The sequence below is a fragment of the Passer domesticus genome, chromosome 4 (genome assembly GCF_036417665.1).
Source record: "Passer domesticus isolate bPasDom1 chromosome 4, bPasDom1.hap1, whole genome shotgun sequence".
NCBI lineage: Eukaryota > Metazoa > Chordata > Aves > Passeriformes > Passeridae > Passer > Passer domesticus.
In genome coordinates, this window is record NC_087477.1 from 13,228,181 (window position 1) to 13,250,043 (window position 21,863).

Consider the following 21,863-nt stretch of genomic DNA (forward strand, 5'->3'; position numbering starts at 1 on the left):
TTGCCCTGCTGTTGGGAGTATCTGTCAAAGGCATGGCATTCCAAAGGATGCAAGCTGGTCTGCTCCTCAGCTTTCTGCTGCATCCTGGCACCGAGTGAATGCTCTGACCCTTCAAATAACACCAACCTCCATCACTGGCAGTGGATAAATAGCTCCTAATTGCTCAGTTCAGGCTGGGCTTTTTCAGATTTCTGCACTGGAGACTTTCCTACTCCTACAAAACTGCTGATCCTGGCATTTTTTTCAGTTGATAGGGGTTTGATGATACCTCGCTCCTCCTAGTCGCCTTCCAAATTTGGAAGTTCTTTTTATAGTGGCTTCGCCAGAGTGTTAGTATTCTCATGGACTGCCCATGGGAATGTGCATCTAATTTTAGTTTGTCCTCTACATGTCTGTCTCCTTTAAATGCATCCAGCTTCTCATTCCAGCCACCCTGGGCCAAGCATGACACTCTGCTCCTGATACTGGTGCATTGAAGATGTTCTGGTGTTGCATTGTAAAAAAATCCACAGGTTCTGCCCTTGTGCTGCACAGCAGTGAGTAGGACTCATGTCTCAGCAATTGTACCACCTGAGTAGTGCTGTTTAATTAATAGGTTTGGTGTGCATTTATTTCCTAGGTGACCTTGAGAGTTATTTAATTGTGTTTCAGCAATTTATACTTGGTCTGATGTCAGTGGTGTTCGTGCTGGGGTTGTGTTGAATTTGACTGTGCAGTCTTGCTGGGAAGGACTTGATGGATGATCTGAAACCATAATTGTAGCTGACTGGCTTGCAGCTATCTTTTGTAGTGTATATGTATTTTTGGAGTTACTGGATATGCTAAATGAGAGGAATATTTAGAAAGAGATTTCAACTGCAGCTAGTAGTCTGGGTTTGTGAATACAGACAGGCTTCTGCTCTCTCCTGCAACATTTCCATCCAAGTCTATGTGGGTTGTCACTGAGCTAATTACAGTCTTACAAATGGTCCCACAGGACAGGACAAGCTCTCTAATTTTCATTTATTGTGAGACTGTGATTAAAAGACAATGGCAGTTTCTCATCACAAGCCTCAAGTTGTCATCTATTAAGTCAATATGCATTCCCTGCTTTTTGTAAAACAAACACTTGGAATTGTTTGAGATCATCACTCACTGGTGAACATGCATGTTAGGGAAATGCCAGTAATTTATAGTTGTCTCCAGCTGTGGTAGCATCACTTACTGTGCTGGTTAATTGATGGAGGGAGAAGGCACATTCACTCAGAACATCATACAGATGGTTTTGAGCCCAGCCCAGGGAGTGGATAGAGATGGAGAGGGATCACTATGGGAACACTCTGTCTGGGCCCTGTGCTTTGGGTCGCTCACTCTGACGCTCTGTTACCTTACTGAGAGCTCCGACTGCTCCAGTGTTGCTTGGCTAATGTAGAGCCTTTGGGTTCTCCACCTTACAGCAAGGTTTTGTTCACCACGTGGGATGGATGGATGGATGGATGGATGGATGGATGGATGGATGGATGGATGGATGGATGGATGGATGGATGTCTGCACCACACAGACGGAAGCAGGAGACCAGTTACCTAACCTGACTTTGTTCTGCTTTGACACTTTTCATACTGTGCTTTTTCACATTTGCTCTGAGTGTATGAAACAAATTCAGTTCCTGCATTTCCCCTGTTGCTACCATAAAGAAATTAAGAGGGATAAACTGCAGTGGTATGGATGGAGCTGGTCTCTGGGATGCTCCTATTGCTCCCATTCAGAATGTTCAGGATTCATGGTTGTGAAAGAGGGAACCAAAGACATAGATGTCATTATAATCATGCTTTAGGCCTGTTGTATTAATTTTAGGTCTTTCTCCTTAAAGCTGGTAACACAAAATTTGGGGACCTGGTCCTATGAAATTGGGAATTTAGCCTTCTTTGCTTGCCCAGGTATAAAAAACTCCATTAGATAAAGGCAGGGAGAAGGTGGATTTACAGTGATACTGTATAATGTGAAAAAGTAATAGTTAATTCCACGAAATACAGAATTCTCTGTGAAGCTGACTTTATTGTCCTGGAACTAATTTTCTGCTGAAGCAGATCCATGGCCTGCCAAATGCTGCCATCACTTCAGAATAAACCATTTTCTCATCTCCAAGGGCTGCTGTGCATTGGAATAATACAGAGCATAACTGAGAAGTGATTTGGAGAAAATGTAGATTTGATCTGGTTTGAGAGAAGACCTGGTATCTTAGCACTTCTTTTGGTTTTAAATAAGGTTTTTAATTTGGAAGAGTACTCAGCATTCTAATGGCACTTTGTGGTTCTTAGCATTGCCATCACAGTGCCTGGAGTCTGTCTTAGTCCCTGGAGTGGAGGATAAGTGATTTGGCTGTCCTGTTACCAAACCAAATAAACACTCATTAAAAGGTGGTACCTACTGTGATTAAGTGAATTGGTGCTTGTGCTTCAGTGAGTTTTGCATGGGTCTTCAGAAAATGAGCTCAGATCTGTCTGATGTTTGTAACCACATCACTGGGGGATGTGGCTACATATGTCCTGTAATCTATGGGGTTTTGACTTCTCATAGAAAAGATGATGCAATGCGTGATCCTCACTGCAAATCTGGAATATTCAAAGATCCCACCAATTCCGTTTGATGTAACACTTCCTGCACAGTGGTAATTAATGTTACACTTACCACATAGGAAGTAGAATTTTAGGTCTGTCTGCATTTAAAAGCTCCCCCAACTTAATCAAAAGCTAATTTATTTTTAAACTGATGTAGCTGTTTCTTTGTGGCCACCTACTGCTCTGTAAACTGGGAAATTGTTTCTGTTTAAATTAGCTGATGCTTTGTTTTAAGCTGAATTAAGAGTGCATAAACTTTGATTTTATGCCAACATAATAACATAAACTAGAGCATTTTTCTCTTGTAGACAAAGGTCTTAACAAGTAGTATTTGTAGTGCTCACTCCACAGTCTACAAGAAATAAGAGCAAATAAAGTTCCTTTGTATAGTGTTTTGCCATCTTCCCATAGGGAGGGTGGCAAGAATTCCTAGAGACAACTTTATTTGAAAATGAACTTTAAATATTAACAGTTTAAATGTTATTTACTCAAGCTTGAGGTAGAATGAACTTTGACTTGAAAGTTATTTATTGTTTACAAGGTCTTATATATAGTTTTTATGAAAAAACAAAGCACAGTAGCAGCTTTTTCTGAACATCTGTATTTTCAGGTGACCGAGCAGGACAATAATGATAATTTTGACATGTAGATATGTGTATGCTGAAAAACTGCATTTAGCCTATTTTATGCAGTGCCTAACATATATTTAAGGGCAGATCCTACAGGAGAGGGTTTTTCCTTCTTGTTCACATTCCACAGTTGGTGCTGGGCATTGCATGAGGCAATTCCAGTGCACTTGTGTTTTCTGTCCCCCATCACAGCAATGCCTTAGCAGTGAAATTTGCTGGTCTGGTTTTCTCTCTAGATGCATGTTTCTTGTTCCCATCCATTGTAGGAAATGGAAACTTCAGCGTCATGGAAATATGATTGTGGGTTCTTTGTATAGCTGCAACGAAACGTGTTGGGATTCCTTGACCATGAGTGTCAGGCTTTTGTTTCTGCAGGCATCATTAGTCTCCCTTATTTACTTTACAATGCTGCTTTGCAGACCAGTTCTGTGTCTAGGATGAAGAACGTGATAAAAGCACATCTCTGTGTGCAAGATTATTACTTACCTGGGAAGCTGCTCTGGCAGATTCTTTACAGGCTCATTGACCTGCAGGTCCTTGTGAGCTGTTTTAGGAGAAATCACAGCAGAGACACTTTGATGGAGACACTGGGTCACACTGGTCACTGTTCTTCCCGGCAGATGCAGTCCATATGGAAGGGATTTCTGCAAATGTTTACAAGTGTTTATTTGTGGGAGTGTATTTGTTGCAGCTTTTTGTTCCTGTCAGGTTCTTAGAGTGGTTAAGTGCCTCGGAACAGCCAAGTGGAATTTTGTCTGTGGCCATTTGCATCACAGCTGGGGGAAAGGAAATCCTTAATAATTAAAGTTTGTATTCCATTAAATAGCAAATGGCCTGCTTGCTGCATTACATAATCATTTATTAAATTCCTCATGAAGGTAGTTTGTTAAAAACATCTTCTTTACCATAATTTATTGATCATATTCCATCAAAGTGACCAGGACACTCTTGCAAATAGGTTCTAGAAACATCTTCTGTTTCCATTATTTTCTCCGTAATATATCTGTTTACAGCAGAAAATTCCTGTTTAGTCACAGATTTCAAAGTACTTCCTTTAACAAAATGAATATTCGTGGTTTAAGTCAGTACTGGGTTTGGGTTTATATTAGTACTTTCTTTCTTTAGCCTGAATTTTTTAATTTTAGCACTATTAGTAAATTGAAAAAGTCTGTGCATTTTGGGGGGAAGAAATGAGCAGGAATGTCATATTTCCATCAGCCTTCGGAAGGAGAGGGCAAAATGTTTGTTGGTGGTTCGCTGATTGAGGATAAATTGACGTGTGATTTCTGTCAGGAAGAGGGGAATTTACAGGACATTTAATGCAGTCATCAGACTTGAGAGCTGGTTCTTCAGCCTTGCTGAGTTTCCATCGTGCTACAAAGTAGGTGTGATATAATCATCTGAAGGATAACTGGGGGAGAAGGGCACAATGCTTTAGCTGCCTCCAGTTGCCAGAAGGACCCGTTTTAGAAGCCCTTGCTCACCTAAAGCAGTGAGAGACCAAAAAGCCATGACTGTGTATACAAGTACTCTGTTTTCAGTATTCCCTTGGTCAAACTGGGATTAATTTGGATTAATTACAAATATTTTTTGTTAGGATGTTTATATAGCAGTGGTCACTGGATTCGAACTGTATACAAGAATTGGATTATTACTCAGTTATTAAATTGATATCTGACATAAACATCAATAAAGCTGTTTTAAAATACTTTTTTTCTTGACACAGTTCTTCTAATCAACTTTCAAATAAATTTTACTAGGTTACCTTGAATCCACAAGGATTTTGGTTTTACTTGATGGCCTTTACTCTGATAAAGTAATGCTTTTAAAACTAAAAACCAAAAAGGCCAAGACTGAAAAGTTTTATGCAATTTAGCTGTAGTTGTTGCTGCTACTGACGTGAAGATTTAGCCTAGGTTTTCTGAAGGTAATTGTTACTAAATAAAGGTGCCTTAAATGCAGTGGTAATTACTTAGCAAACATTGTCTAGGGCTGCTGGGGGCATACCTGGCTCCTGTGTGAGAGGTTTCTTTTGTGTGGCTCCCCTTGAGTCATGCCACAGGATTACAATTTTCTGCTTTCCTTTTTGTTTAAAATATTTAAAGTAAAGTGACTTTGTTTTCATAAGCTGATGTTTTTAAATACCTTGGAGCTTGGTCCTCATGAAAGGGGAGCATTTAAAAAATAAACCTGCATGCGTCTCTGAGTGGTCATTATATAAATTGTTTATATGTCTGTCTTTAATGTATTTTAAGAGAGGAGAGCCAAGAAGGGAGGCTGTGTCCTACCCAATAGTTACAGCCCCCCAATAGTTAATTATGTTGATGTGTAGGCCCTACATATTATTATTATAAATCTGTTCCCAGGGTTTTTTAGCACTGTAAATATTAAAAGAGATAAAGCCTAATTTTTAAATATTGGGCAATTGCATTGCCTCTGTTGAAGTACACTGTGTGGTTTCCTGAGCCTCTTAATTTTAATTGATGTAACATCTCTGTTACAGCTTGTTCTTTTGTTAGTTAACTCTCCATGAAATGCTTGTGTCTTTATTCCTCTTCTTACATGTTCTGATGAATGCAAAAATAGTTAAAAAATGTTAGTGCTTAAAGCATCAACACTGGCAGCTGAGACATCAGTTTGCTCATAGCAAAAATTTGTGTCAGACTTGCTTTTAATCCATGCGGTTATCCTCATAAGGCTTAATGTGATGACATTTGTAAGGCTTTTTGTTGCTTTGTAAAAAATCTTGTAAAACTTACAAAAGCAGGCCTTCAGCTGCAAAGAGGAGTTGGCTCACCCTGGAACACAAGATCTCCAGTAAATGGCATGGTTGTATATTAAATGAAGACGTGAAGAAGGTGCAGGTGTACATTTTAGTTCCCTGCTCTTCTGTGCAACAGCTCCATACAATTGTGCTGTTTTCGTACATGAATAATTAAAGGTGTGTAGCTCCAGCTGTTGCTCTTAACTTTATGGATCCAGGATATAATTCCACAGAAGTGCTCTGGGCGCGTGTGCACACAGAAATGCACACACACCTGTGTTGTGGTGCACTGAAAAGCAACTAAACCCTGTGGGATAAAGAGCTAAGTGTCAGTTATCACAACTGCTCTACATGGGGACTCCCAACACAGAATTAGATGGTTTGGAATACCTCTTGGGTTTTTGTTCTTTTTTTAATTGGTTAATTTGATCTGGGAAATTTTATTTTTAAAGACTGTCAGTCTTCACCTACCAGGAATGAAACAAGAGTGTCACCCTGACAAAAGAGCTGTTAATTTCAGGCCATCTGCTTTGACATCAGTACCTGGAGTCACTCAGTCTCTGTGCAAAATGTGATCTTTTATCTGCTTTGATAAGTAATTTTTCATTTTCTCTGTAGCAAGAATCTTTGGCCACTGTTAACACTTTGGCCAAGTGACTTCTCCACATGCATGCAGTAGGCTGGCATTTAATCAGAATACAGTTGTTTGTTGTGAGGGCCTTGATGGGGTGGATTTTGCTCACAAATGAATAATTTCAGAATACATGGCATTTTGTTCATGGTACTCAACACTTGCTGTTGCAATGTCTTGGGGGAAAGGCAGTATTTCCAAATAATAAATTCTCTAGTTATTTTTTGTCATAGTTGAGATGGTCATAATACAAAGCAACACACTCCGTTTTTCAGAAGGCTTTAAACTGTTTTTATTATAGCATGCATACTTTTTATACATTCTTACAAAGCTTCTAAGTTTACACTTTACTCATTGGTCACAAAAGACAAACAAAGTACTCATTGGAACAGGCAGCTGCAGGTTTCTCTTATTTATCCTTCTTTCTTTCTTGGTTTCTATGTCAACAACCTTGGTAGAAAATTCTTTCAGGGGTAAACATGGATCCTCTTATCAAATTTCTCTGTGGCTCACAGTAGTTGCTGTAAAACCTCTTCCACAATTTTTTTCCCGTAATTTCTTATTGTACCACTTTTTGAGATGCAGATGAATAGGATTTTTTTGTCAAGTTTTTGGCCCTAAATAATTGTGAATGTGCACTGTAATAAAAAAATTACCCTTTGAAGGAATTTGGGAGTTATACAGTTTTGGTTCACTGTTGCTGAATACAGGCCACCTGCTAATGGTGTACATAGCACTGCTGATTTGCATAAAGTCATTTAATGACTAAGTATTGCTTTTTACTGCTGGTGTGTTTGACAGCACTGGGGGAGGATTATTTTCTTAAATATGCAAAACATTATTCTGTGTTTAGTGATGTTCAGAAAGCAGCTGCCCTAGAGCATTGCTGCTGTACTAATCTTAGAAGATTAGCCTCTAAATATTTCAGACTCTTAGGTAACAGCTCTTGGTAGTATTTGCCAAGTTCTCTTTGCTGTACCTGATGAGCTTTACTATAGAGGACCCCAGGCTTCCGTGGTCTCAGCAGAACAGGGTTGTGTGAGAGGCAATGTGAGTGTAAGGAGCAGTAAGGACAGCACAGGCTCCATTTTCGTGCTGAGCTCCCTGCCTGGGAGCTATAGCTGTGACTCTTATGCACCACTGATTTAAGGGGTTTGGTGGCTCAGCAGAGATTAGTTATACCATTTAGACCAGGAATTCAAAAGAGGATGTGAGGACACGATGGAGGTGCTGAGAATGAGGCTGCAGTGGAGCTGTTTTGTTTGAAGGGAGCAGATCAGTGCCAGCAGTAGCACTCCTGAGCTGTGGGTCACAAATTTTTGCATGCTCAGTTCTGCTTCCTTGTGCAGGGTTCTTGTTTTTACCTTGGGATCCCAGCACATTTCCCAGATTAAAAGCTGTAGGAGGAATGCTGGCTTTGGTCTCAGTTCTTGGTACTGCTGTAGAGGCTTCTCCACCTGGTGTCCACAAGAGTTTCTGCTAAAGTGCAACCAGTAACTTTATTTTCCATCCCTCGTCACTTTGCTTTGTGCAGGAGAACAGAAAAGGTGGCAAAGGGTGACTTTGCAGGAAGATGTGAGCTCTGACAGTGCTAAGCTACAGCAGATCTTCTACTTCTCAGCCAACAATTCTGCTAAGCACAAGGCTTGCTTTGTCAGACAGCACAGCAGAAAATGCTTATAGACAGGTGTTTGAAATAGAAAATTGAGTGGCTCAAATATGAGTAAAAAACATATCGGTTATGGCTTTTCAGTCATTGAGGGTTTTTTTTTTCAATTTTTATTATGCTTTTTCATTTTCAAGTGCAACCATTTATCCCATATCCATTGGTACCAATTCATAGAACACCCAAAGTTGACTGAAGCTATTCCATGAAGTTCCTTCCATTAAGTAATGAAGTTCATTTTTTGAAAGGGTTTGGGATGTTTCTTTTTTTGTTTCAGTAAGTGGTGTATGTCAGGTGTGCATAAATACTGTAGTACACTTTTGGAAGTGAACATGGAGGGAAAGCATCCTTTGCCCTTTTTCATCATTGCAGGAAAGCAGAAACTTGAATAAGTAATTTGTATTTTTCAGCAGATTTGATGTAAGCTTTTGTGACTTTCAAACCCATTTTAAACCTCTACTACTGATGAATGTGCCCTGTAACTTCCTAGTGGTACACTAATTTGAGACATCAAGTTTCACAGTTACAGGATCAGTGTCTCTGGGTGTCCACAGAACTTAATTTCGACTACCAAAGGGAAAAATCAATGTCTTTACCATTGGCTGTGTTAATCCCTTTCCATGCTCTGTTCATCAACAAAATGAACAGGATTGCATGGAGAGAGTTTTCCCCAAGGAGCATCTCTGGTGGTTTGGCACCTCGGTGCACATCTGTGCAGCTGCTGTGCTGACCATGCAATGTAACTTTGGTGTGAAGTTCAGTCCTCTCCAATAGTTTGTCTTTGTGTAATGAACTAATTCAGATACCAAATTCAGCAAAATTATCGCAAGCAGTTTCACACAAATATTTTAGGCAGTAGGTTTAGATGTGGTTAAATATCTTTGTCTTTGAGAACTTCTCTCTGACTATTGACTGTTTGGCTTGACTCCTTGCCTGGAAAAAATTGATTTTCAGTGGAAGTATGTGGAATACTATTATTTTGGTTTTTTTTCTTTAAAGGCAGAAATTCAAAAAGGAAATCATAAAGTTATTTGGCCATTGTATCAAGCTGTTTTCTGTGGGATAGGCACAAAATAGTTCAGTGCAGCAGAAAAAGTCACATAAAGGAGATAATTTTACTTTTTGGTCAGATTGGAGCAGGCCCACACTAATGGGTGAATGGAAGCTAATCAAGCTAGTAGGAGTTCTCCCTGAAATTATTGTTAGGGTATTTCCATTGTGATGATTGGAAAGTATTTCAGGTGAAAATCAGTGCTGAAGCCAAAGTGGGTTATTCCTGATATTTTGTGGGCTTTTACAGTATTTCTGCAAAAGGAAGGGCTGTAAGCTCCCTGGGTTCCTGACAGGCATTCCATTGCTTAGGACCAGTGACTTTGTCTGGGGTTGTTAAGCACCTTCTCAGGAACCCAGTAGAGGAGAGTGACCACAGGGCTACAGCAGGCAGGAGGAAAAGGAGCTACCTTGGTTTCCTTGCTGCCCTCTCATGTGTTTGTTAATAACAGCACTGATGAAATATCTGCAGTTAATAATGATTTGGTCTAATCTTTTCAGAAAAGATAAATGAAACTGTTAGTACTGATGAATGCTTTGTGACTCTAAAGAAATAAGAATGGCAGTGTGAACTTCTGATGGGAGTTATTATATTGGATGAATAATCTCTGTAATTGCTGCCTTTTGGTTTGTCATGCCTGCATCCTGCCTGATGGGGTGTGTGAAGAACTGTATCTGTCTGCAGTGAGTGCACAAATACTTCTTGTAGTGCATCCCCTCTTAAGCTTAGTATTTGCTCAGATTGTCATCCCAGCATCCCTTGTTTTTCCCATGGCAGCTGAGTGCAGGCAGAATGTCTGGGCTGTGCTGGATTAGCTTCAGTGCTGTTGTGCACCCTTTGCTGTGCACTAGGGATTGCTCTCCTCTGCCCTCGCTTTATTTGGCATTTTCACTTCACAGACATAACCATATGCCTGGATTGACCAAAGATGCCAACATAAGCACTTGCCAAAAGGCAGCTCCCATCTTCCCCAGCTGCCTCAGCCTGTTTTCCTTTTCAGAAACAATCAGGGGCATATGAGCCTGATTCAGAGAAGGGTTTGTTCCATCTCACTTCTGTGATTCAGGCATTTGGGAGGAAAAGAAAGGAAAAGGAAGAATGTGATCCTTGAAGAAGGTATCCTTCAAGATGTGTCAGACTTGAGTTTGGCTAGCAAGGAGTTAGGATCCTCAGGCTGAGCACAACATTGTCCATCATCTCAAACAACAGCCTCTTTCTAGTCCAAAGGGACAGATCTGTGGTTCTGCAGGCACTTGGAACCAAGTCCTGTTCTAGAGAAGGAGATGGCAAATGTGAGCACCTCCTGCTTCAGGCAGACACCAAAGCTCAAGAAGCCCCTTTCTGTGGTGCCATCCTGGCCTTCTTGGTAACAGGGATATGACAGAGGAGAATGTTGCTCTGAATTGAAAAAGCCATGCTTTGATTTCCTACTAGTCTATTTAATGATTTTTCTGTCAAGAAGTATCATTTGCTATGTATAAAGCCTAAGGAGTTGTTAACTTTTTTGTAGATGTATGTGCAAAGCAGACCGACTGCACTCCAAATGTTACAGGTTTAGAGCTGTATAGCATCTGTGACATACCCAAGGGGCTTTACTAAATCCCTTTTCATGAGTAGTATCTTTGACACTGCTGTACAATGCCATGTGCCCAACAGCCAGATGTTTTAGGGGTCTCAGTCCTCAGCTAGAAATGTCAAGATGCTCTTCTAAGCTGGTATGTGGTGTCTCATCCTGCATTTGGTTTGCTTTAAAGACAAGACGTTTGGGAATATTGAAAGTTCAGCTCAATGCAAGCAGACAGAAAGCTGATTTGGGGATGTTGAGGGGCTTTTTGGGAGGGTGGAGGGTGATGTTGGCTGGCCCCTTCATCAAAACATGGAGTAATCTGAAATACAGAACCAGCCAAAACCACAAACTCTGATTTAGACCTACTTGGCTCTTCTGAATCATCATGAGTTCTGCACACTGAGTCAGCCAAGATCTGGTTTTCTCTTCAGTATTGTGTAAACACAAGATGTTTCTCTGGGCTAAATATTATTAAGTTAAAAAGTCATGTTTATTTGTCCTGTATAAAAAATGATTAATACAGAAAGTTATCATCTGGGGAGATCTGAAATTTTTTTTTTTATACTTTCTTGCTCAGCCCAGCTTTGAACACAGATCACTTTTAGGGTACCCTGATTTTTTCATTTGGTTCTATAAGTGATAATTATTTGGGTCAAACTACTGACAAGGCTTCCTGTATTACCTTTGGAAATTGCGACTTCATTTAAAGTAATTAAGGAAAACCACAGGATTTAATTCGTAGTTGTGCTACGATGTGGTGTGAGTTCTTAAAATTCAAAGGGAAGATTGTGCAGCTGATGAGCACATTTTCAGGGAAAGATGTAGATCTGGACACAGAGAGGGGTATGGAAACGTGGCATGGGGGCTTAGTTAGGATGCTCTATGCTGGCCAGGAGATTTCTCTCTTCGCAACTCTTCACAGTATGTGTGAGACATTGTTAGCAAGCCCTGGAAGGTTGTTACTCTGCTGAAATGTGTGACTAATTGTGGGGGGGTTTTCCTCATCTTGTTTTATTTACAAGTTCTAGGATGTAATACTGCTGAGAAAAAGGTTGTATGACCTTGGGAAAGTAAGTTACGGAAAAGGCAATTTTGAGGGTAGGGAATTCAAAAGGAAGCCCCACACCCCACAGCTGAGAACATGCAGAGATGCAATACCAGCTCTGCAGCAGAATTATAACCCCCCTTGTCCCCAAATCAACAACAGCCATCAAAGACATGGAAAAGGTGACTGGTGTTTATCTTTTCTTCCCCCTTTCCACAGTGCGGCTCCATGACAGCATATCAGAAGAAGGATTCCATTACTTAGTCTTTGACTTGTAAGTATTTGTTTTGCATTTGTTTAGCATGTTGGGGATGGGCTGTTCAAACTTGGAGATGCAAGTGCAAGCTCATGAGATAAATACCTGGTTCTGGAGTGATGAGCTGGACAAATAGATGGAAACAGCTGGAAGGACAGGAACACAGTTGGTCATTTGCATGTGCAAGAACTTATTTGTAAGTGTTGCTGTAAGGATTCCATTTATTCCATAAAAAACTAGTAAAAATCCACTGGTGAAGTGGATTTTAACATAAGGTGTAGGTATGTAAGTAAAAGTAGTGTGCTACGTGCCAAAACAAAGCAAAGTTAGACTGGAAAAAAAAATATTTGCTGCAAGCCAGTTGTCTAAAGGAAAGATTAAAAAAAAGCATGTGGAACACTAATTTCTCTACAGAAAATCTCAACTGCTGGATTAAAAAGGTAAGCCTGAGTTTAGAGAGGGAAAGATTATTTTAGTGTTTCATTCCTTATTGATGTCTTACTGCTTTATAATGTTTCATTTTGACACCATTCAGTATGTCAGGTGCCCAGCATATAGAGAGGAAGTTTCCTACTGATACTCTCTTTTGTTTCAGGAATTTAAGTCCCATGAGTTTTTCATGTAATGACTGGGCCTGTTATGGAGCTTCTTTTTTCCAGATAAGGCTTTTTTAGTGGAAGCAGGGATGGTGACAGCGTGAACTGTGTGTCTCAGGCTCTTAACTTGAAAAGAGAAACTGATTTCCTCATTCTTCCCTGGCATGGGCAAACTTTTCCACTCACTTGAAAAGTTACTGCTTTTGGTTTTGGATATGGACAAACCTGAATGATAGGGATTGTATTGCAAAACTCATTTATTTAAATAAAATTATCTCTTTAAATGGTAAATTTTTCCAGGGCAGTTTATGGAACTGGAGACAACAGTTGTGGAGACAGCACACTCACCCACATACCCAAAGAGCTTTCTTACGCCCCCTGTGATTTTGCTGGTTAGAATGAGAATATATTGTTTCTCCAGAAATGGAATACAGCTCATTTCTAAGCATACAAACAGAAGTATTTGCATTCAGCATGGCTAAGTTAGAGCCTCAATCTTCCTGCACACAAGCAATGGTGTGCTTTCATGTTCAAGTTACATTCTGGTTTACTTCCTGACTTAACTTTTTTAAAAGAAATCTGTAAAGACTTCTTCAGCACTAGATTTCAGACTAGAAATACACCAATATTGAAATAGTCTGTCTGCAGTGAAGGCATTCGAGATTCAGGAGTCAAATCCTAGCTGGGCTCAACAGAAGCTTGTATGTGGTTTGTGCCTATCCCAGGTAAGTGCTGTGACTGTTGGCTTCAAAATGGCTCCAGGGCACAACACATATATTTGTTCTCTGACATGCACTGGGGTTTGTTTTGCTTTTTTTTCCCTTAAGGGCTACAAAGGAAATCTTTCTATGTGGAATTGGTAAAAGCTTCTTAATTCAGAACATTTCTAAGAAGTGCATGTAAAATTCTTAGTTCCAGGGACAATATCCCTTTTAAAAAACAGTGGTTATTTTTTTTGTTGTACTGCTGTACTGTGAGTAAGTGTGCCATACTATAATTGCAGTTAGTCCACGTCTGCCTTAAATTTAATATATGATGCCAGACTTATCTCAGGGGGTTATGGTTGTGATGTGAACTAGAACATTTGAACCATTTCAGAATTGTAGATAACAGTATCTAATTCTCGATAGTAAGGGAGCAAATAGAAGCCTCTGTTCAAGGTACCTATGTTCTGCAATAAAATGTTAATGTCTAACCCAAAGATACTGCCTTGGCAGAAAACTGGATTCCACAGGAAGTGTTCTGCCTTGGCTGGAACTTCTTCCGTTCCCTGTCAGTCCTGTTCAGGACAAACAGAGGAGCAGCCTCAAACCTTTATATACAGCTTTTATGTTTTGGCCATGTGCTTTGAGGGTTTTGTAAAAATTACTTATTTTGAAAAAAAGAAAATGTCTAAATGGCAGAGGCAGTGACTTTGCTGAATGATAGTTGTTTCTGGAAAAGCAACAGGTTGCATTCTTGAGGCACTTTTGCCAAATTACTGGGAATGCCTGTTCAGTTAATTTTTCACATTCAGATTAAATCATTGCTTTTATGCTCACTAGTATTAATTAGTGAAACTTCACATTTTACAAACATGTGGTTACTGCCCTGTTGACAAGTACATAAGAGCTGCCATGATGAAAAGGTACCGTATGCACTTCTTGAATACACAGGCCAAGAACCTGCTTTGCTTTATTTAGTTTTTATTCAGCAGGAGCCTGACTGTGGTGTAACACTGTCACTCCACCCACACATGCCATCATGTCATTTTCTTAATGATTTCTTCTTTCAGACTGTGTGGGATTTGGTACGGCTGTTTCCTCAGAAATTTCTTTCAGACTTCATCCCACGTAAGAAAGTGAAGGGGAAGACTGTCCTTTCTGTGGATAGGAAAAAAACAATCATTGTTACTTTCTGGTTTGAATTTCTAATAATCTCTTTGGAATAAATGCCACAGAGATGTCTGCAGCCTGTTGCTTGACTTGTATACCACAGGCTGTGCTTTTATCTGGAGAAATAAAGTGTTGAATGCACTCTGTTATGGACATGCTTTTGGGTGAACAGTTCTGCTGTCAAATGGGAAGGGGGGAGTCTCTGGAAATCCATGTGGAAAATGGGTATTGAACAATGAACTTCATGAATTTAATAATGGACTTCATGAAGTTTTTGCTCCCCTTCCCTATTGGTTAAGGCAGCTGCAGTCAGGATTTGCGTCTGTTGGACCTTTTCAGTTGCTAAGCACGAATGAGACTGTCTTCAGTCTTAATGATGTTAGATGAGTTCAAATCCAATCAATTCTGTCAGTATTAATTGCTGTATCTGAATGGAAACAGCTGTAGCACTTGAAAACTCTCTTGTGCAAGTCAATGAGATTCTCTATTTTCAGTGTCTCTCGTTTTAATGCACTTGATGAGATGCAACAATTGGTATGTTAAGAATCCTGGCCTTGCTTTTAGATTCTAAGTGCAGGGACCATAGAATAAACAGAAAATACAAAAAAATAGCCTAATTTGGAAAACAGTGTTTGCCTCAGGTAAGTGCCTGTGCCTCTATTTCAGAAGTAGAAAGGCCACAGATGAATTTAATAATTCTATGGCCACTCTAAGATGCTTCCTCCCAGTTCCCTTATCAAGGCAATTGAAGTAAACGTAAGCTAGGAGGAAACCACACCAGTCTGATCACCATAAGAGGCTGGTTTAGCTGTTTGTGCTAATTATTCTCTTATATTTGCAATCATAAACCAGCAGTTTTTCTCAAAGTGGTGTGGAGTGCCTTGGTGTTGCTTCATGCTGCTTGTACCTCTTCTGTGTAAACAAACTCATGTGCTTTATGCCACTTCAGTATGCTCTTCTCAAAATCACAAAAGAACCATAACAATTTGTACAAACCAGTAGCTTCTAAGTTGTATCTTGCAAGTTACCAGAGCTTATGTGGTGAATGGCCTGTCATGAAATGTGACTTCCCAGGACCCAGATGTATGTCTGTGTCAGAAAGGCATTGGGATCCATTCCCATTTGCATCCTGCGGGGAGGGAGTACCTCGGCACCTGCTCATGTGGCTTTATGGTGAAGGACCCGTGTCAGTTGGGAGTGGCCTCCTGGACCCTGCAGGCTGTCCTACACTGTGATGCCCATGCCCTTTAGTGCTGCCAGGGGCACCTTGCTCGGGGACACTCAGTTAGCCAAGGCCACGAGCACGGCTGTCGTGGTTTGCCCAGAGGCTCAGGACGTGCAGCTGGGTTCTGTCCTCTCCTCGTGCCCTGCGCTGTGCTGCCTTCCTTCACTGTGGCTATTTTGCTCTCTTGGAAGAGCTGTTCCTAAGGTATCCTTCAGAGAGACAGAGCATGGGAATTGCTGACTGCTTGTTTGGTTGTCACTGAAATTCACCTGCTCTGTTCCTGCTTTAATCTTTTCATCGTTTAACAATGGTTGTGAATACCAAGCAAATGTTTAGTGTCAGCAAATAAGATTTCATATCCCCTTCCACCCTCTGTGCTGGAGAAGAACAAACATCAATTTGGTATTCTCTTCCACTGAAAGGCACTTTGATGACTGAAGCTTCTGGTTTTTTTTCTTTAGCTTGGATCAAAAATAAGTGTTTTAGGAAAGAGTAAGATCAAAGGATGCTTTGTTTTTTCATTCATCACAAAATGAGAATTATTCCTCTTTACCAGAACTGTGGCAGACAAATATATATGCAAAAAGGAGTTACGAAAGACTGTGAAAATATGCATCAATCAAACATTTTGTGCTACAGCAACCAAAGCTAGTCTCTGGAAAGTAGAAGGCAAAAAGAGAACACAAATTGGGCAAGAAGCTACTTTGCTTCCTCTAGATTTTACTCCAGACTTTTGTACAAAATAGCATTCTGTTGCCTGAACATCTCTACGTTAAGAGTCAGTAAGATGTGAACTCAGAAAAAGGATGGTGTAACCCAAATATAAATGAAATCATGAAAATCAAGTTCTTGAACTGGCCTTCTCCAAGAAAGGAGCGGGGCTGCTGGTTGAGCAGGGCATTTCTGTCATCATTTAATGTGGCTGTAAACTGGGCTCTTAACAAAGTGTTAGCACAGCAGTTTGCAAGTGAATGTTACAGTTCTGAGCATTCCGAGTATTCTCACCTGGAATTTTTTAATTCTAATAAACTTAACTGTATTCAATACTAATTGTGTGCACTGTAGTATAGATTTTTAAGCATCTTGAAGTATCTCGTTGTGCACTCAAGCTTTTACGTTTGGGAATTTATTGGAAATGTAATGTGTTAATATTTGCATTCATAACCAGCAATGAAATACAAGCATTGATCTTTCATCTAGGAATTATTTATGTAAGCACCTGAATATGTGAAGAATTGCATGTAGCTGTGCCAGTCTGTCAGCCCATACCATAGGAGAGAAATGTTACAGGAAGTGTCTTCCTGTGCTGTAAGTCCCCTCTTCTGACACAGGCAGACAAGTGTTATGAAATTACTGAAAAGCTCATTAATCTTCATCTTACAAGGATTGCTAGAAAACTTCTCCTGATTTTAGCCCTATATTTGCTCCATAGGTATTGTATGCTCATGTATTCTTGTTACCAATATTATCCCTTACAACTCCCCTCCAGGGAGATCCAGGCTAATGCTCATCTTTAGTATTGATTTTCATTCCTCCTAACCTTTGTTTTGCCCAGCTGAACTGTGTTTGCTTCTCTGAGGGGATCTGATGAGTGAGTGACTGGCTAGTCTGGTAGCAATTTTTCTCTTCATGGTGCACATTCAATTCCCTTTTCTGAATTTGAGTGATCAGAACTGGTACGATATGAGGAGGGATTTTACATTGCTATCACCCTACTCCAGATGCAGTCCAAGATTGTGGCATCATCCTCTTCTGGGCTCATTCCTGACGGTGATCTTTGGGATATAAAAACACAGTTTTACTGCTTTTTAACTACTTTCTACTCTTAAACCATTGGTTGTACAATGAGCTCCTGAGTATGCAATGATGCACAGCTACTTCTGTTACTGGCCCCAGGATCATGCAGTTCTTCCCTTGTATGTAACTTATTTTCAGTGGTGCTTTAACTAAGCTGTTCCTACTTTCTCCACAAAGATAAATGAAAATTTTCTAGGAAAAATCTGCTGTTAAACTGATTAAGGTACCCTGATTCTACTGATACTTCCCTTCCAACTCAGTAATACTCTTTCTAGCCCCAGCACAAAAAGCCAGCCCCTCTGGCACCTGGGTACACCTCTCTTGTGATTTGATCTACACTGAAAGATCCTTTTCTATTTTTAGCATTGTTGTATTTTAGCATTTCTTACCTTTGCCTAATGTTGCTGTTTTCAAGTTATCCTGAACTGTACTGAGCTACAGCCACAATTTTCCTGGCTGGTCAGTTCCCTTTATCCTTGTCGTTTTATTTCTTTTTATTTTTTTATCCTTCCTTTTGACATCCATAACTGATGTCTGGCATCTTGCCCTATACACTGCTGCCCTTGGCTTTTATTTACTATTGATGATTGCACTTCCACTACATCCATTTTATTCGTGTAATGATTTGGATGGACAAACCTTCCACTTTAGTTCCTGCACCTTGCTTTGAAACCTCTTGCATTTCTGTACAAATATTTCACTTACTCCTCTCTGACTTCTTCCTGTCAAGTTAATTTAAGGTGCACATTTTCACTTCTGAAATCTCTTTTTCCACATCTTGCTTTCTGTAACAGAGTCACTGGAGGTGAATTGTTTGAAGATATAGTTGCAAGAGAGTATTATAGTGAAGCAGATGCCAGGTAAGTAATTTGTTTTTCTAATGTTGCCTTTGATAATTCTAGGATAGTTACTTGAATGCATCCTGGTGTTTGGCATCAGTTTCCCAGCACAGTCTTTCAGACTCTAGGATTAGGAGTTTGTCGGTTTGAGCTCATGACCATGTGGTGGAGAACTCATGAGCAGTCCTAGTGTCTTCTGATCTGAAAAAGCTGAAATTGGATCTCAAGTAGTTAAAATTTTACCCATTGTCTCCTCTGCAGACTGGCCATAACAGTTCAAGTGTCTCTCCCATGAATTCTTAGATTTGCTGATCCAATTTTGAAGCATAAGTTGATCTTAAAAGAATTTTGCATTAAATATTTTGTTGTCAGTCCAGAAATGCTAATTTCCTTTTCCAATTAGAAATTTTTGTTTTGTTTCATCAATAAGCAATTATACAGTGTGTCTCGTACTCTGAGCTCAAATATGAAATCTCTGGCAATTTTCTGCAAGTGCTTGTTGAAAAACTTGAATAATAAGTTGACAATTATCATAATTTGCATGCATAAAGTATCGGGGCCACTCATCTCATGTTTGTTTTCATAGAATAATAAATCTTAAAGATTGTTATAAAATTAAGAATCCTAAACATTGTGGTCAATTATTTTAAAGAAAATATGTTCTACCACCATGCTCTTCACATAAATTGACCCCCAAGTAAATTTAAAGAATCCTTATGCTTCTGTGTGTTTGCAAACACAGGCCCCAGTAATACATATTTAGTACATGCAATTTTGAATTATGCCTTTACATTTGGAAATCACTGGGAGATGTCCAGAAAGAATTAAGTATTCCTAACAACAGTAGTAGGATAATAATGAACAGACAGGAAGTTACTCTGAATATTAGGAAGCTTCCACTTCCAGATCTTACTGCATCTGTAGGAATGGTAGAAAGAGTAGTACTTCAGGCATTTAAATAAAGAACAACACATAGCAAAACACCCTGTAGAAGAGAAAACAGCAATAGAGTTTAGGTGGGGTGGAAGAAGAGGAGCTACGTTGAAAAATTTTTCAAATCATTTTTTCCTGCTGTGATTGAAGCAAATTTCCAATATTGATGCCAAAGGCCAGTATGTGTTGTCCTTTTGTGTGTTTTTAAGATAGTTGGGAATTAAAAAGAAAAGTTGCAATGATGATTTCTTTTGTTCTAGAATTATGACATATTGGAAGGGGCTGTGCATATATATGTATATATGTAAAATATATATATACATTCTATTTTTCCAGTCAAAATTTGACCAAATAAGTGAAATATCTAGTTATGCTGCATCTCTGTATTTTGTATATTTATATCTATATATCTATATATGTATAGATATATCTAGTGTGTGTATGTGTGTATCCCTGTAGCACTAGTTGCTGTTCTCTGTGGATGCCTCTCCCAGGACTGTCACACTGGTCTGCTCCTGCAAGCCCTTGCTCACGCCGGTAGTCTGTACTCAGACAAACCGTGCAGTGAGTTGTGAACTACTTGCCTAAGAAAGGGTTTTTAGGCTTGGGCTCCAGTTACTGATTATGACCATTCTTTCTGAATTCCATGGTCAAAAGGTTTTGGATGAGCAGCATCTTGACTGCTGTGTATTGCTTATTATCACTCACTTGTGCCACAATGATGTGTTTAAAAGAAAATGCTAAGCTTTTTTGGTGCCAAAAAACCATCTGAAAAAGTTCCAGTACTTAAAATATTAATATTTTAGTTGTGCTTTTTGGCATCGTGGACTGGCCAAAACTTGCAAACCTGGGTATGGGAAAATAGGTGCTACTTCAGTTACTGAAAGCACCAAATTCAAACATTTGTCTTAATTTTTCATGTGGATTTTCACTTCCCAAATCTAACTAAACCGGAGCTGGACACTATTTCAAATGAAAATGCATGCCACATTTTTGAATGACTTGGCTTTATTCTACTAATCATTTTAAAGAAAACATTCAATTCAAAATGAAAAGTGTTTTGCTTTTCCTTAGCTTTTGACTTATTTTGTTTCATTTGTTTTCTGTATATCATCTCATTTCTTACCATTTTCTTGTTTCAGCCCTTGTTGTAATGTTAACTTCACCACCAAAAATTAAGAAATCCAAAACATGCCACTAATTGTTTTACTGCCTCCACTTTATTTTTCCTGGCAGTTTTTGGAAACTGGAAGAAGCTTACATACTGCTGAGTGAAAATACAGTCTGATGATTCTGTCTCATAGGCGTCATATGTTCCATGTTAAATGTCTTTTTTGGTTTGGTTTTGGTTTTTCGTTTTTTGGATGTGTTGGAGCTGGAAATATCTCAGCAATATTGTTGTTCCAGTTCAAACAGCAATCAAGAATTGTCAAGAGGTGTAAAATTGTTTTTGTTCTTTAACTTTTTAAGTTCTATTTTATTTTGTATTTAATGTGATTATGTGCCTTTAAAATGTTCTCCCTTCCATTCTGCCCTTGTATCTTTGCAGTCATTGTATACAGCAGATTCTAGAAAGTGTTAATCATTGTCATCTAAATGGCATAGTTCACAGAGACCTGAAGGTCAGTATCTGGTGCCCATCAATTGGATATACGAATTCTGGGGTTTTCTTTCCGCTGGGTAGGGGCAGAGGGTGGGATGTCTGCGATGTTCCCTTGCCTATCCTATTCGCCCTCTGAACAGCCGGTCCAACCAATAATGCATGACGCCTCTTTCCAGTTTGCAAGTCTACAGGCCTCATATACATCATGGCAAGAGGGGGAACGATTGCCCAAAGCCCGTTTTTTGCCGAGGCGCTGGATTGTGCCCACACTGTGCCAGCTGCGGGGCGGTGCGGGCGCAGGAGGTGACCCCTGGCTGTGATGTATGTCAGCTTGCAGATGGGACCGCCGCGGCTGTGCCGAGACGTCAGGCGAGCGCCGCTAATTGCCGGCTCAATCAGGCGGCTAGGAGCTAATTATTGACCTGGAGTACCTGGCTTGGAGGGGCTTGGCGACTACCTCCATGGTCGCTCCTATTTCTAACCATTTCTACAATTCTTTAATGCTCCTCTGTGAAAGCTCCGAGTAAGAGAGAAGGAGAAAGCACAGAGGATGCCAAATATTTAATACGACCTTGAATTAGTGGCAAAATTTCTTCCTTTTAAAAATTACCGTTGCAAAAGACATCGGTGTTAATTTCCAAGCAAAGCCGAGGCAGCCGCCCCGCCGCCTGTGTCTGAGGGCCGCCCCGCGGGGCCCGAGGCCGTCGTGCTCCGAGCGGGGCGGCGCGGGCAGGGCAGGGCAGGCCGGGAGCACCGCCACGCCCGGCCGCGCCCTCGGCCGCCGCCCCGC

The 21,863-nt window shown here is 40.1% G+C and overlaps 1 protein-coding gene across 18 annotated transcripts in view; it reads left to right on the forward strand.

Annotated features, from left to right (window-relative positions):
- The window catches only part of CAMK2D (calcium/calmodulin dependent protein kinase II delta), a 121,492-nt gene that overhangs the window by 56,321 nt on the left and 43,308 nt on the right, over positions 1–21,863 (forward strand). For 10 of the 18 annotated variants that reach the window (XM_064416040.1, XM_064416039.1, XM_064416037.1 and 7 more), the window contains 3 exons: positions 12,170–12,224; positions 18,493–18,558; positions 21,020–21,092. In XM_064416040.1, coding sequence (XP_064272110.1) covers positions 12,170–12,224; positions 18,493–18,558; positions 21,020–21,092 — 194 coding nt within the window. The remainder of the gene's footprint in view (positions 1–12,169; positions 12,225–18,492; positions 18,559–21,019; positions 21,093–21,863) is intronic. The other 8 variants (XM_064416038.1, XM_064416048.1, XM_064416041.1 and 5 more) reach the window with 1 other exon arrangement.